We start from the raw sequence: 13,816 nt of genomic DNA, 5'->3' as shown, positions 1-13,816 counted from the left end.
ATTGATAATGACATGTACCTAGGATGTTTAATGAGAGTCATTTAGGTTGTAAAAGTATTGATGGAACAAGTAAATTATGGTTGGCAACGGTATATAGTATGAATTTTGAAATTTATAAAAAAATTTGTAATGATTCTAAATTAGTTCCAAATTGAATTTACTGTCCATATTGGACCGCGAGGGCCCATTAAATGGACGACATCTTAAAACTAGGATGAGTGTGAATATTTATTTTAATTAATGACTGAAATTGGACTGTACTGACTGGTAATGTCTCGTAACCCTGTTCCGGCGACGGTAAAGGGTTAGGGGACGTTACAGGGTTCCTAAGTGTGAAAGGGACAAGGACATGTGGTTGGTTTATGTTTTTGTATTTGCTTTTTGTTTTGACCCATTAATGAAGTCTCGGCTTTTTTTTAAAAAAAATATCGTATCTTTTAGCCCTCAAACTTTTATTTGATAAATCACTCCAAAATGAATAGAAAAGTTAACCTCTATTAACTTTGTTGATGTGGAATCACACGTGATAGTTTATGTCTATGTCATGTTAGCAATTAATTAAATTTTAAAAAATTTTAAAATATTAATTAATTATTGACATAGTATACATGTGGATTCATGTGACAGTCCACATGTATGATACATCAACAAAGTCAACAAATGTTAACTTTTCTATCCATTTTATGGTAGTTTGACAAACAACGCAAGTTTAAAGATCAAAAGAGACGAAAAATTAAATTAAAAACTAAAATAATTTTTTAAAATTATATGACAGATAAATTATGATACATTTCTAATTATTAAAACATATTACTTGTTATGACTCGAGCAAATTTGATCAAAATAAAAGGAATATATAAATTACTTTAGGAGCAACAATTTCAAGCAAAATGCAATAGACAAATCTAATAAAATATACTAAATATTAATATTTCTTAATTTATAATAATAAATAAATAATATAATTGAAATGATACTCAAAGAATATACGAGAGAATTGAATTATTTAATTTATTAGTTGTTGTTATTATCATTAATCATAATGATTTTTTGTCCTTCATTTTACTGAAAAATGCCATTTTAGTTTTTATTTAATTTTCATATTTTTAACCATTGAATTTATATTGTTTGTCAAATTACTTTAAAATGAATAAAAAGTTAACTGTTTGTTAACTTAATTGACACAATATATTAATAATTAATTAATTTTTAAAATTAAAAATATTTTAAAAATAATTTTGTTATAGTTGTTATAATTTTATAATTGTTTAATTTTTAGAAATAAATTTTATAATTGTTTAAAAATTTTAATTTTAAAATTTTAATTAATTGTCAAGTGGTATCCATATATATGTCACATCAAGAAAGTTAACAAACATTAATTTTCCATCCATTTTGAGATGATTTGACAAATAATTCAAGTTTAAGTGCTAAAAAGACAAAATTAAATGTGGGGCTAAAATAATTTTTTCTTATAAAGTTGAAGGACCAAATAAGTTATTATGTCTTATTATTTTGTTTTGTTTCAAGTAGAATGAATTAAACTCATTAAAAATAAGATAAAATTGTAGAAAATGACTATCAACAGTGGTGGAGCAAGGGGGCTCGGAGGGCCCGGCCTCCTAAAAATGAAATTTTTTTCATTTAGGCTCTTTATAATTTATAAAAGTTTAAATTGATAATGGTAAAATTGTACTTTGACCCTCTCAAAAAATATAAAAATTTGATTTAATCCTTTAAAAATTATAAAGATATAGACTATTAAAATTTTGAAATTATATTTTACTATCATACAAATATATAATTTAATTTACCAAAAAAGAAAATTCGACTCCACCAACGATTAATGTAAATTTACCTAAAGAAAAGGTGATATTGACTCTTACACAAAAGTAATGACTTAAGATAATATTTGAAACAATAATATTTGAAACAAGATAATTAGTATTGTATCTGTGGACGTGCTGTTTTTCTATTTGTACTAGTACCATACGTATCAGTACTAGTCTATTTTGGATTTATCACTGTTTTTGTAAAACATTTGATATATGCATATAAAAAGTATTTACAAATATCAAAAAAGAAAAATTGAATTAAATTAAAATATATTCTAAAATTATTTTTGGCATAAATAAATAATAAAAAATTAAATTGAAAATATATTTAAATTTATTTTTTTTGTACAGTTCGATACGCCGTATTCTGACAGGTATGAGAGAAATCAACTAATACACACTATTATACGATCGATACCAACCAAAATTTGCATCAGAATGAAACCTAGAGTTTGTTCTAATTTACTACCGAAACAGAACATTCCAACCGATACAGGCAGTATCAGAATGAAACCGAGTACCATAATTTGAAATCCAAAAATAAGAATTTTAGTTTTACATATTTTTTAAAATTATTAAATGATTTGGACCAAAAACACCTTAATAACCATTTCCCATTTCCTTAAGTGAAAGTGTGTAAAATTCCCTGAACAATGTAGTTTCGTTTCGACGTGTCATAGGCAAAACTATTGCATAATCCTTTTCGCAGCAGCGGGATTCAAATAAAAGCGAACAGGTAAAGAAATATCCCATTGCCACATCATGCAGCTTAACGAACAAGTGTTCCGCATTTTCATTTTTGCCATTACAAATCGGGCATTAATTGCGACATGTAAAGTTGCACGCACCCTCTCCATTCTGAATTTAATCAAGGTCCCGCCCTTGGAGACTAGTGACTTTTTGGATACTCGAGCGTCAAACACCAAAAAAATAACTCTGATGTAAACCCGAAATGGATATTTCAAATACACTACAAATATCAAATACATATTAATAATAATAATAATAATAATAATAATAATAATAATAATAATACTCAAGCAAAAACGAACAAGGGATGCTCGACTAATGTTGCACTAAATGAGGGGGAATAATTAAAAGTCGATGAACAGGGTTCACAAACGAACACACACCTCAACAACAATAACAACACAAATTAGATGATCTGCAACTTCCTACTTTTCCCTTTACAGAATATCATATGTCTAGGGTCAGAACATTTTCTTCCACGCCTTGCCTTCTTAATAATCATACAGAGAGATAGGGCTTCGTTATTAATATACTTGTCCCTCCATATTTTGGGGCATCGGTGCTGGCTGTGTTGGTTCTGGTGCTGGGGGTGGTGGGGGCGGTGGCTGAGCATCATCTTTAAATGGTTTGTTAATGTCCATAGCTGCAAGTACTTCTAACTCTTGGATAGCATCGATTGCACTGATGTTGCTTTCACTGCTGAACTGAGACTTTAGTACTCCAACTGCTTGCTTCACTTTTGATTGCTGCAATCAAAATTATTCAGTCAGAAACCATAAATGAATTTGCCCTTTTTTTAGTTGTTTTTAAATTTAAGGATTAATAATCAACACAGCTACACTGCAAATACTATTATACATTACATAAATACTAAAATTTACCATACTAGTTGCCTACTTCACAATATGTCCTACAGAATATCAAAGACTTCACTGTGAATCAATTTTGCCTACCTATGTACGCAGGCTCTTTATTTTTCCTTAAACATCTACGTCAGGATTATTAAAAAAAAACCTACATCTAACATTTTTTTGGTTTCCTCCATGTTTAGGGTTCGTGGCTGCCCCTCCTAACAATATCGCCTTCCTAGGTTCGAACCCACATTGTTTCTTTGAAAGTGCAATGTGCCTTACCACTGCACATTAAATCCGACATTAATTCCAACATAAGCATGTGATCTGTCTTCCAGACTCCAGAGAGATGCAGGAACACTTTAAAAATTGTTAGTGTAACTACATCGAAAACATGCCTATATCCAGTGCAACATACTGATATCCAACTCTTAAAGTCCAAGTGCAACAAGTTGGCAACTATGCACCTATGTCTTCTCTATTATCAATACAATGCTAAAAGTTTTGGAATTTAGAAGATCTTATCCCACTGCAAGGCACAAATCAAAATAATCTGACTTACAAAGAATTCAAGTTTTCTCTTCAGATCGCCATATGATGCTGCTCCATCCGTTGTCTTGTTATCAAAAAATCAAATACAAGGACGATGATATTAGATTCAACATAAAAACATCAAGCATAAGATAATATTAAAAAAAAAGTCTAAATTTTAGAGGCATGTTCTAGCAATTTGCAAAATCATAGTACTCACATATTACCTACTCTCTTTTTCTAAATGACATGTATCATTCACTTAAATACTTCATCAATTTCCCCCATAACCATTACCATCTTAAACAAATTATTTTGACCTCTCCTTTATTCACAAACAAATGGAACGTGAAGTTACAAAGGGCTCAAGTTAGTTATTTACTTCGAGTACTTTCTACATTGCAAGACATTGCAATTATGACAAGTTATACTTAGAATTAAGCCCCATGCCCGGGCTGAGGCGGGGGAGCCCGAGCATTGACAGTTCTGGTCTTCTAGCAAAAACCATATATATAAGTGAAGTGGTTATACCTTCTTGGGGCGGCCAACAGGCTTTCCAGTAGATTTCTTGGGCTTGATGGGCTTCGCGGCGACCCCACCACTCTTGGGTGGTCGACCTCTCCCCTTCCCAGGGACCGCAAGGCCAGCAGGAGCCACTGCAGTGCCTTTTGGCCTTCCTCTAGGCCTCGGACCAGCAGCAACGGCAGTAGTAGTAGGAACAGCAGCAGCAGTATCAGCATAAGGAACAGCCATGGGCTGACCCTGGATCGGCATAACAGCCGGTTGAGGCATCTGGTTCAAGACCTTAGGCGGCCGCCCACGACCCCTTTTCATCGCATTAGCCCCCACCACCGACCTGACCGTTTTGGGCTTCCTGGGACGACCGGGACTCTTCTTAGGGCCAGTTTTGGGTGGACGACCTCGGCCCTTCCTAACCCCAAGTGGAGCAACGGGACCATTCTTCCTGGGCCTACCGGGAGACCTTTTAGTGTCATCGGGAATCGGAGCAGGCAGCGGTTGCTGTTGCTGCTGCTGCTGCTGCTGCTGAGGAATAGGGTCGGCAGGAGCAGAAATTGTGGGTTTGGGTTTAGGAGGACGACCACGGCTTCGTTTGAATCCAGGAGGAGAAGAAACATCGGGAGGGTTGGAAGGAGTAGAATCCGGGATAGGAACCTCAGATCTAGCAGTAGAAGCAAGCTTGTAAGATTTCTTGACCATGACTAAGATACCGTTGTTTTTCAAGCGCTTCAAGTGGTGAGTCAACAAGGCCGAGTGTGTTGGTGGCAAGTCCTTGTGAGCTGACTCTATGTACTTAGCTATAGCCCTTTTGCTTGACCCGTTCTTGTCTTTTAAAGCCCCGATAGCTTCGCATATCATGTCAGAGTAAGATGGGTGATCGAAACTCGGTGGTGGACCACCAGCCACCGTAGTCGCCGTCGTAGGGTTAGAGACAAAAGGAGGGACGACGGGGATGACGGACGGGGGAGGGATCGGGGGAGGAGGGGCTACGGGCATGGAAGAGAAAAAAGGGTCCATTTTTAGGTATGGTGAAATGTCGGGAAAGAGATAATTCTAGTAGAAAGAGAAATAAAATTAAAATTCAAAAAAAAATAAAGATTGCTTTTTAAATTTTCAATGTAATTAAAAAAAGAGAGAGAGGGAAGGTGTTTCCCGAGGATGAGATGGATAGATGTAATAAATAATTAATTAATACTTAAAAATAATTAATTTAATAGTTTGAAATTTATAAAATTTCTTCTCAGGATAAAAAAATATTTTTTTGAAAAAAAAAAAAGAAACAGAAATTAGATTAGTTTGGGGCTAAGTAAGTGTTGTCATCTGCATTTACTGTAAAATTCAGATCTGAAGCTGAACCAAGTGGGTCCACCATTATCTCAACGGGTATGATTTCGGACAAACTTTTTTAGTTGTTTGTTTGTTGCCAAAGTTGTAATGAAGCATATACTTTCGTACTTAGAAGAGCCATTTGAATTCATTTCAAAAAATTTTGAATTTTTTTGGTTAAAGTAACAGCAAAGTTTCTGTGGTATGGCAGATTGTATTCTGGTATTTTTATTAGTAGTCTTTATACTTAATTTTGTATGTTTTAAAGCGTCTACATTAATTTATTCGTTTAATTTTTTTTGTTAAATGATGATGTGAACATGTTAAAATTTATTTTTATAGGTAAAATATAAAAGTATTCACCTAATTATACTTTTCTTCTATTTTGATCATTAAATTATTAATTTTTTATTTAGTTACTAAACTTTTAAAATTAAATATTTTAATCATCCTAAGTTTATATGAGTTTTTTATTAGTCTAGTAATAAAATTAGTTTTCTAATGTTTACACATTCTATTAATTTGATCTTAATAAATATATCAACAAATTTAGTTCTCAATGTTTACAAAATTTATCATTTTAGTTGTAATTCAAAAAAATCAATAAATTTGGCCTCAACATTTACAAAAATTGTCAATTTAGTCCTAACTCTAAAAATTAAAAAATATTTTTAAAAAAATTATTTTTAACCCTTTATAACCATCGGCTAATCCATGTGAGATATTAAAATAAGAAAAATAGTATCCTCTATTTTTTTGGTGATTAATAATATCCTCTTTTAAGTCACTTGTAAAAAAAAACTCTAAAAAGTCAGGATAAAACACAAAAAAAAAATTAGGACCTAAAATAAAATAAAGACATTAATAACGTTATTTGTTTAGGTAGTAATGCAACTAATTATTTCAAATAGGTTCCAAACCAATTGGTTTGGTATAGTATGAAGCCAAAATTATATAGTAAAATAAATTGTTGCAAGTGACTTGAAAGAATATACTCTTTTTCTTATTTTAATATCTCACGTGCGTTAGCTGATGTTTATAAAATTTTTAGAGCTAGGGCTAAATTGACAGATTCTGTAAATGTTGAAGGCCAAATCATTAATTTTTTTTAGAATTAAAACTAAAATGACAATTTTTGTAAACAATGAGAGTTAAATTTGTTGTTTTTTTTTATATTTAGGGTCAAATTGATAGAATGTGTAAAAATTAAAGGGCTAATTTTGTTACTAGACCAATAAAAAAACCCCACATAAGTTCATAATGACTAAAATATTTAATTTCGAAAGGTTTAATGACTAAATTCAAAAAATTAATAGTTGGATAACCAAAATAGAATAAAACGTATAGTTGAGTAATCATTTTTATAGTTTACTCATAAAAAAAAATTAGCATGCCCACGCCATCATTTAACAGAAAAAATTTCACGAATGGACTAATTTGCACGTTTCAAAATGTGTGTAAGAGTTGATTTTTTTCATTTTTCAGTAGATAGACCAAAATACAACATGCTCCTAAGTACAGAGATTTCCTCTAATACTTTCACCAATTCTATACCATAAAGCTACAACAACAATCTAAGTTATCCATATGATTGTTGCATATAGAGAAATTATTTTTTAAGATTTGGTTTGAAAAAAAGTACTTTTTGAAAATGTTGTGAGAAGTGCAACAAAAAAGTATAATTTGTTATTTGTAAGTGTTAGGTATTTTGTTAAAAGTTATTGTTGAAAGCTAAAATATTAATGTTAGACATGATGTTAGAAATTTTAAAAATTAATTTAATATAATTATATATTAAATATACATTTAAAAATTTAAGTAATTAAGAAATTGTTTAAAATTTTAATTATACATGAAAACTTTTAAAATATAATATAATAATAAATGATATTTTAAGAATCATGTGATTGCTTCGCTTAGTTGCTTTTAAAGCATCAGTGTCTTAAAGAATTCTTTTTGAGATTCTCAATTTTCGAGGGCTTAAGTTGACTTAGGCAAACTTGAAACGAATTCACTATCTAAGACCATGCAATTTGCCAAGCTAAAGTCTAGCTCCATGACATTTGGCATCAAAGCTAGGTTCATTAATACACTAGTGAAGATTACAAATCGAACTGATGGTCAAGGTGTCCAACTAGAGATTCATAGGAAAGCCAAAAAAAGATAGTAGTCTGAGGGATGTGATGTTAGGGATGGATGGTAGGGTTCCAAACTCGAAGAATCCATGAGTGATGTGAACGAAAGCCTCAAGGTGATTAAGGGTTGCATTGTAAAGCTGGACTATATGGGAGATGAGCTCAAAAAGAAAGTGCGAAATACTCTTAATGGGGAGTATGCATTGAGTTCTCAACTCAACTATAGATATGTTGACGTAACAAAATAATGCTCTCAAAGTCGTGGTATAGGCTTTGAAGACAAAGATGGAAGAGTTCAAGGGGAAGCTTGTTCTATGCAAAGCAGCTATGGGTGATAAGATGTTAGCTATGACACCCAAACACAAGATTGATGTCCCAAAGTCGAAAGAGTTCAAGGGGACCAAGTTTATGAGGGATGTGGACAATTTTTCGTGGGGAATAAAGCTATATTTCCATGTTGTGGAACCAAAGATGATGCCACTGAGGTAAAACTACTTCTATGTAGTTAACAGATGTTGCTTTTCTATTATGGCATTGTAGGTCTACAGATGAAAAACATGGTGGAACCAATATTGGGATGTGGTTGGAGTTTTGAAAAGAATTCGAGGAGTAGTTTTACCCTAAGTATGCGAAGGATAAAGTTCGTGTAACACCCTATACCCGATCTGGTCACCGTACCCGAGCTAAAAGATACTATTACAGTTAATAATCAATATCAAATCCAAAATCAACCTAAATTTCAATCAAATACCAAAATATTCAATAACACACGTATAATATGAATTATAACTAAAACTGAGTCTTAATCGAATTTATGAAGCACTTAAATCATCTGGGGAACAAATCAGGACTAATTTGAATTTTTTTAGAAAAGATAGGTAAAAAGTGAAAACAGGGATCACATGGTCATATGAACCATCCTACAAACAAATTAAACAGACCACATGGTTGTACCCTGCACCCGTGTGACAGATGGTGTCATAGACCGTGTGCACCTAAAATGCCTACCAAAACAAGTAAACACAACCTAGGTTCGCTTAAACTTCAAGTCATACAATAGGCCCTTAATCAACCTAGACACTACAAACATACCAAAACACAACATGAATTATTCAACCTAAGTGTCTAACCAATATGTCACAATTGCCACCACAATTCAAACATTATTTCTTAACCATTCATGCATGAACATACTTTACATTTCATGCCTATTCATTCACCAAAAGAACATCATTTTCCATCATCAAATAAAGTTCACTAATTGACCTAACACACAAGTACAAATTCATCAAGCAAGATAACATTATGGGTACCAAATATGCTTATAACAACACAAGCCACAAATCACCAAAACAACCATTATATATTGCATCATTACACACATAGTTCTTATTAAAAAATGGCACAAATTAAACATAATCAAAATACTTATATACATCCTTTTCCATAACCCTATTTACATATGCATATCCATTAGCTTGAGTAAATCATATTTCAAGTTGACTATTCACTGACCATTTTATTTCTCATAATAATGTCAAATCATCCAACATTATTAACATCATTAGACCAAGATCATGAACATCCAAAATAACATAAACACAAATACAACCCTATATACATGCCACATAATCGAATTTGGAATAAAGAAAGAATATTAAATCAGAGACTGGATAGTGTGAACTTCGAGTTGATCTGGCCGACATGTTTCGCAAAACAACCTATTCAGAGATAGAAAAGTAAACAAGATAAGCATTACAAATGCTTAGTAAGCTCGTAGGAAATTCATTTAACCTACCTCGATAAATTTACAATTAAATTATGAAAACCTAATGTAACAAGTACGAATACCATTTGGCACCCTGTTACATCCACAAGTACATCTCTTAACACTTTCAGAGGTTAATACATTATATTACACATGCTTATAATATAACTGTTTATCTTTGGTACTATCCAAAACACATTTGACCAATTATAACTCAAATCATTTTGTTTATTTATCATTCACAACTTAAAACAATGTAACTCACCTCGATTCCCATTTAATTAAATCGACTAGCTACTATATAGATCCCTGTTATCACAATTTAACAACAACATGTGAGACTATCACACATGAATCAAATAACATTACCAATGATACCATTTAATCTATATAAAAAACATTTAGCAAGTACAACATTTATGTTATTCCATTCTCATGTATTCATTTCATATTCAATATTCACATTATTTAACCAATTTTATTTTACTCTTTTATTTATCATCCAAAGAACTATAGTAAATATACCACGAATACACAGGATAATAATGCTCACACGAGCTATTAATCAAACATTAACCATTACACGATATTGCTCATACGAGCAGTGAAGAATATGCAGCACATGCAGGATCTTAGCTGTAACACCCTAAAATCGGCTTAGAAGTTTTGGCCAAATTTCAGAGGTCACATTGATCACCGAAGTGATTGTAGAAAAATTTTAGTTTAACAAACCGAAAAGCATTGCAGTATTTAAGCTACGTAAAATTCTCAGTTATAAAATCCTGATATTTCAAAAGAAAATACAGTCAAGTGCGTAAAACACAAAATTTCGTACCACAGTTTTCAAAACAATACTTACAATTCAAGTTGTTTAATTATAACTTAGAAATTATTAAAATACAATTAAAGCCTGTTTTTAACTGTGATTCCGAGACCTCCGGCATGTCGAGTCTAAACTACAGAAACCGATCGTACCTACAGGGGAAACACTAAGGGGGTGAACTACACAAGCTCAGTGTGAGTTTAAAACATATCTATCATCAGAATTACAGATCAGAACCAAACAGTAGTCCGATAACGGAAAATGCTTATAGAGATATGCAGAAATAAAAAGCAAACTCAGAACCAATGCCCCCAACCAAATGTAACAGTCAAGCACACCAAATCACACACGAAATACTTAGCAAATAAACCTGTTAATTGGTAGATACAAAAACACTCATCATCACAATGTACACACCCAAAACAGTCGTAATTGTTATAACGAACAGACATATTATTGACAAGAAACTTACATCTAGATGTATATGAATGCAGTCAAGTATTAAGACTTTTCCATCCAGCCAAAACACCTCTTTGTCCCCCGATCACACCCCATAAGAGCTGTTTAAACTTATTCAACCAAACACACCACATAGAACCTTTAAAGGCCTATCCAACCCTACATACCATGTATGTGGTCCAGGCCACTTAGATAATAATATGCAGCAGAGCTTACGTATATATAGTACAGTGCATTTCGGTAAATCGCTGTACAAATATGTTGCAGTTAAAACTGCCAAATCAGATAATAATATGCAACAAAACTGACGTATATACAATATAATCTTCCTTCTCTTCACGACCAAACCCCAAATATTTTATGCAAATGTATGTATGCAGACAAATACACAGAATTAGTGAACACAATGTACTAGCAGTCATATAGAATCAGAAATGCACTTTAAACACCATCAGCCACTCAAACAGAGAAGCTCATATACAACCAACCAAATACAGAATCCAAGCTATTGCATTATGCACACAATTGGAGATCAGAAATACGGATACAGAGTATAGAGTTGGAAATGCTCTTACACACACAAGCTTATTATCAAACTTCTTCAGGTCCTAACATGGGACGAGGTATCAATTCACAAGCACATTACAAACACTATTGCACAACTCAACCATTTAATACTACACTTACAAATAATAGATGACTCTAAGCCATGTCGAAGTCTCTAGTTCTTATAAAGAAAGACCAGTAAGCACTGAACAACACAAGAAGTAAAGTGGATTAAGCTATGCAATGAGCGAAAAACTGCATAACAGGTGAGCCAACACGCCAATGTGCAGGGGCACATGCCCGTGTGTCCTAGGGACATGGTCATGTGAACAGGTCGTGTAACTCTCTGACTGTTTCTGCTTAAATAGGGTACAGTGCAGACACGACCATGTGAGGGTCTCACATGCCCGTATGCCCACCAAACATGACCATGTGTCCAAAACACACCCTTGTGTGAGATCCCTAAATCCCTAAATTAGCCACATGACCATGTGGCCAAGTCGTGTGGAACCAAATCACCTAAATCCTAAATTCCAAACTCACACGCCTATGTGCCCAGGCCACACGGCCGTGTGGAAATCGGCTAAAATCCCCAAATTGGCCATACGGCCGTATGGCCAGATCGTGTGGCACCCAAATTAGCCCGATAACCTAAACCCAAAAGCACACGGCCGTATAAACCGCCCTCGTGGGGGCATACGCCTATGTGGCCATGAAACCATACTTAAATTGGCCGAAAACTCGATTTTGCAACATCAAAATGAACTCCAAACCTTAACAACCCAAAAGTATATCAAAATTACACACAATTTCTAGGCATCACCAGATTAATCGACCTTTTGAAAGGTCTATTTCCCAAACACACAAACAGTGTCAAATTCTACAAAATAGGTCGAAAATTTGACAATGAAGGGGAAAGATTCCCAACACACATGAAATTATAAAATACCACCAAATTGAATTCTCAATTCACAAATAAACTAAAAGAGTTACGAATCCCATAGCTGACTCGTGACCAAAACTACCAGACACCGACGTGACGACAGAGAACCGAAGCTTTTCGAATAAAAATCATTCTTGTTTTGTTTTTTTCCTTTTACCAAAAAGCGCCAAAAATCCAAGCAAAAAAGAAGAAGAAAATAGACCATAGTAAGGGAGAAAAGAGAACATAGAAAACCTTAAAAAAATAAGAACAGAAGTCAAAAAATAATAAATAATAAAAATAAATAAATGAAAATCTAAACAAAATAATTATTTAATAAAAAAATATCAAAATTTTTCAATAATAAAAAAAATCATCAAAATAATCCCCCTAAAACACACACATGAGGACTCGACCTAAGTCCCAAAGGTACACTAACACAGACCCAACCACCAAACCAACAAACCTATTGTGACATCAAAACGCGAGATGAAACCTAAATGTACAATCTAGCCACTGACCCTACCACAAAGCTCAAAACTTCTAACCCTAAAAATTGGTATGTTACATTAACCATCGGTAAGATATCCAATAAGTCGGGACATTAACCATTGCACAATACTCTAATGGCTATTCACTAAGTTCACACGGGCCTTGTATCACATATTTAATCTTTCCATTCTTTTGAACATTTTCGTACACATGTCAAAAAACCATATACTTATTCATTTTCGTTCACATATCAAATAACCATATACTTGTAATTTAAGCCAAGTAATATTTCATAACCGTTCCATATCATATAACCATTCATATTAGCTGCATCATCATACTTTGCACTAAAGTTCTTTCGATGCCAATAATTATTGTATTACAAAGATTAAACTATCAAGCGAATAAATAACACAATAATAAATAATCATTAACAAATTAAGTCTCATATGAAACTTACTTAGTCAAAATTGACAACGATATGACACCAAGGACTTTTAGGTAATTTTTTCTTTTTTCGCGTTTATCAACTAGTTGATCCGTTTCTTGATCTATATAATAATTTAACTCAATTAACCATTTCAAATACCTTAAATCAACTAAAAACATGCATTTGACCCTTTAATAATATTTTACACTATTACCCTAAATTTTTACCTTCCATTCAATTTAGACCTTAAAACCGAAATTTATACATTTATCTCAATTAAGTCCAAAACATGTTAGCCAAATTTACCCTTATTCATTTACAACCCTCTACATTTAAAAATTACAGAAATTCCATGTCAATTTTAAAATATTTTCATTGTAGTCCCTAAGCTTATAACTAACAATATTCATTTTACAATTTAGTCCACAA

The 13,816-nt window shown here is 32.7% G+C and overlaps 1 protein-coding gene across 1 annotated transcript; it reads right to left on the bottom strand.

Annotated features, from left to right (window-relative positions):
• Nucleotides 1-2,893: 2,893 nt before the first annotated feature.
• On the bottom strand, nucleotides 2,894-5,857 carry LOC108479630 (SH3 domain-containing protein C23A1.17-like). The gene is made up of 3 exons (XM_017782344.2): nucleotides 4,499-5,857; nucleotides 3,999-4,052; nucleotides 2,894-3,331 (listed from the first exon to the last, which is right to left on the bottom strand). The coding sequence occupies exons 1-3, from the start codon at nucleotides 5,501-5,503 to the stop codon at nucleotides 3,110-3,112; spliced, it is 1,281 nt and encodes a 426-aa protein (XP_017637833.1). The 5' UTR covers nucleotides 5,504-5,857; the 3' UTR covers nucleotides 2,894-3,109.
• Nucleotides 5,858-13,816: the final 7,959 nt, after the last annotated feature.

The sequence above is a fragment of the Gossypium arboreum genome, chromosome 12 (assembly GCF_025698485.1).
Source record: "Gossypium arboreum isolate Shixiya-1 chromosome 12, ASM2569848v2, whole genome shotgun sequence".
NCBI lineage: Eukaryota > Viridiplantae > Streptophyta > Magnoliopsida > Malvales > Malvaceae > Gossypium > Gossypium arboreum.
The sequence above is the reverse complement of the archived record's forward strand: the minus strand, read 5'-3'. Positions and strand labels throughout refer to the sequence as shown.

Bases quoted from the DNA above. Each gene is read 5' to 3' on its own strand.
- LOC108479630 (XM_017782344.2), bottom strand. From the start codon at position 5,503: ATGGACCCTTTTTTCTCTTCCATGCCCGTAGCCCCTCCTCCCCCGATC. The intron at 4,053-4,498 runs GTATAACCACTT...TTTGATAACAAG, and splicing joins CTGTTGGCCGCCCCAAGAAG to ACAACGGATGGAGCAGCATC. The intron at 3,332-3,998 runs GTAAGTCAGATT...TTTTGATTGCAG, and splicing joins AGAGAAAACTTGAATTCTTT to CAATCAAAAGTGAAGCAAGC.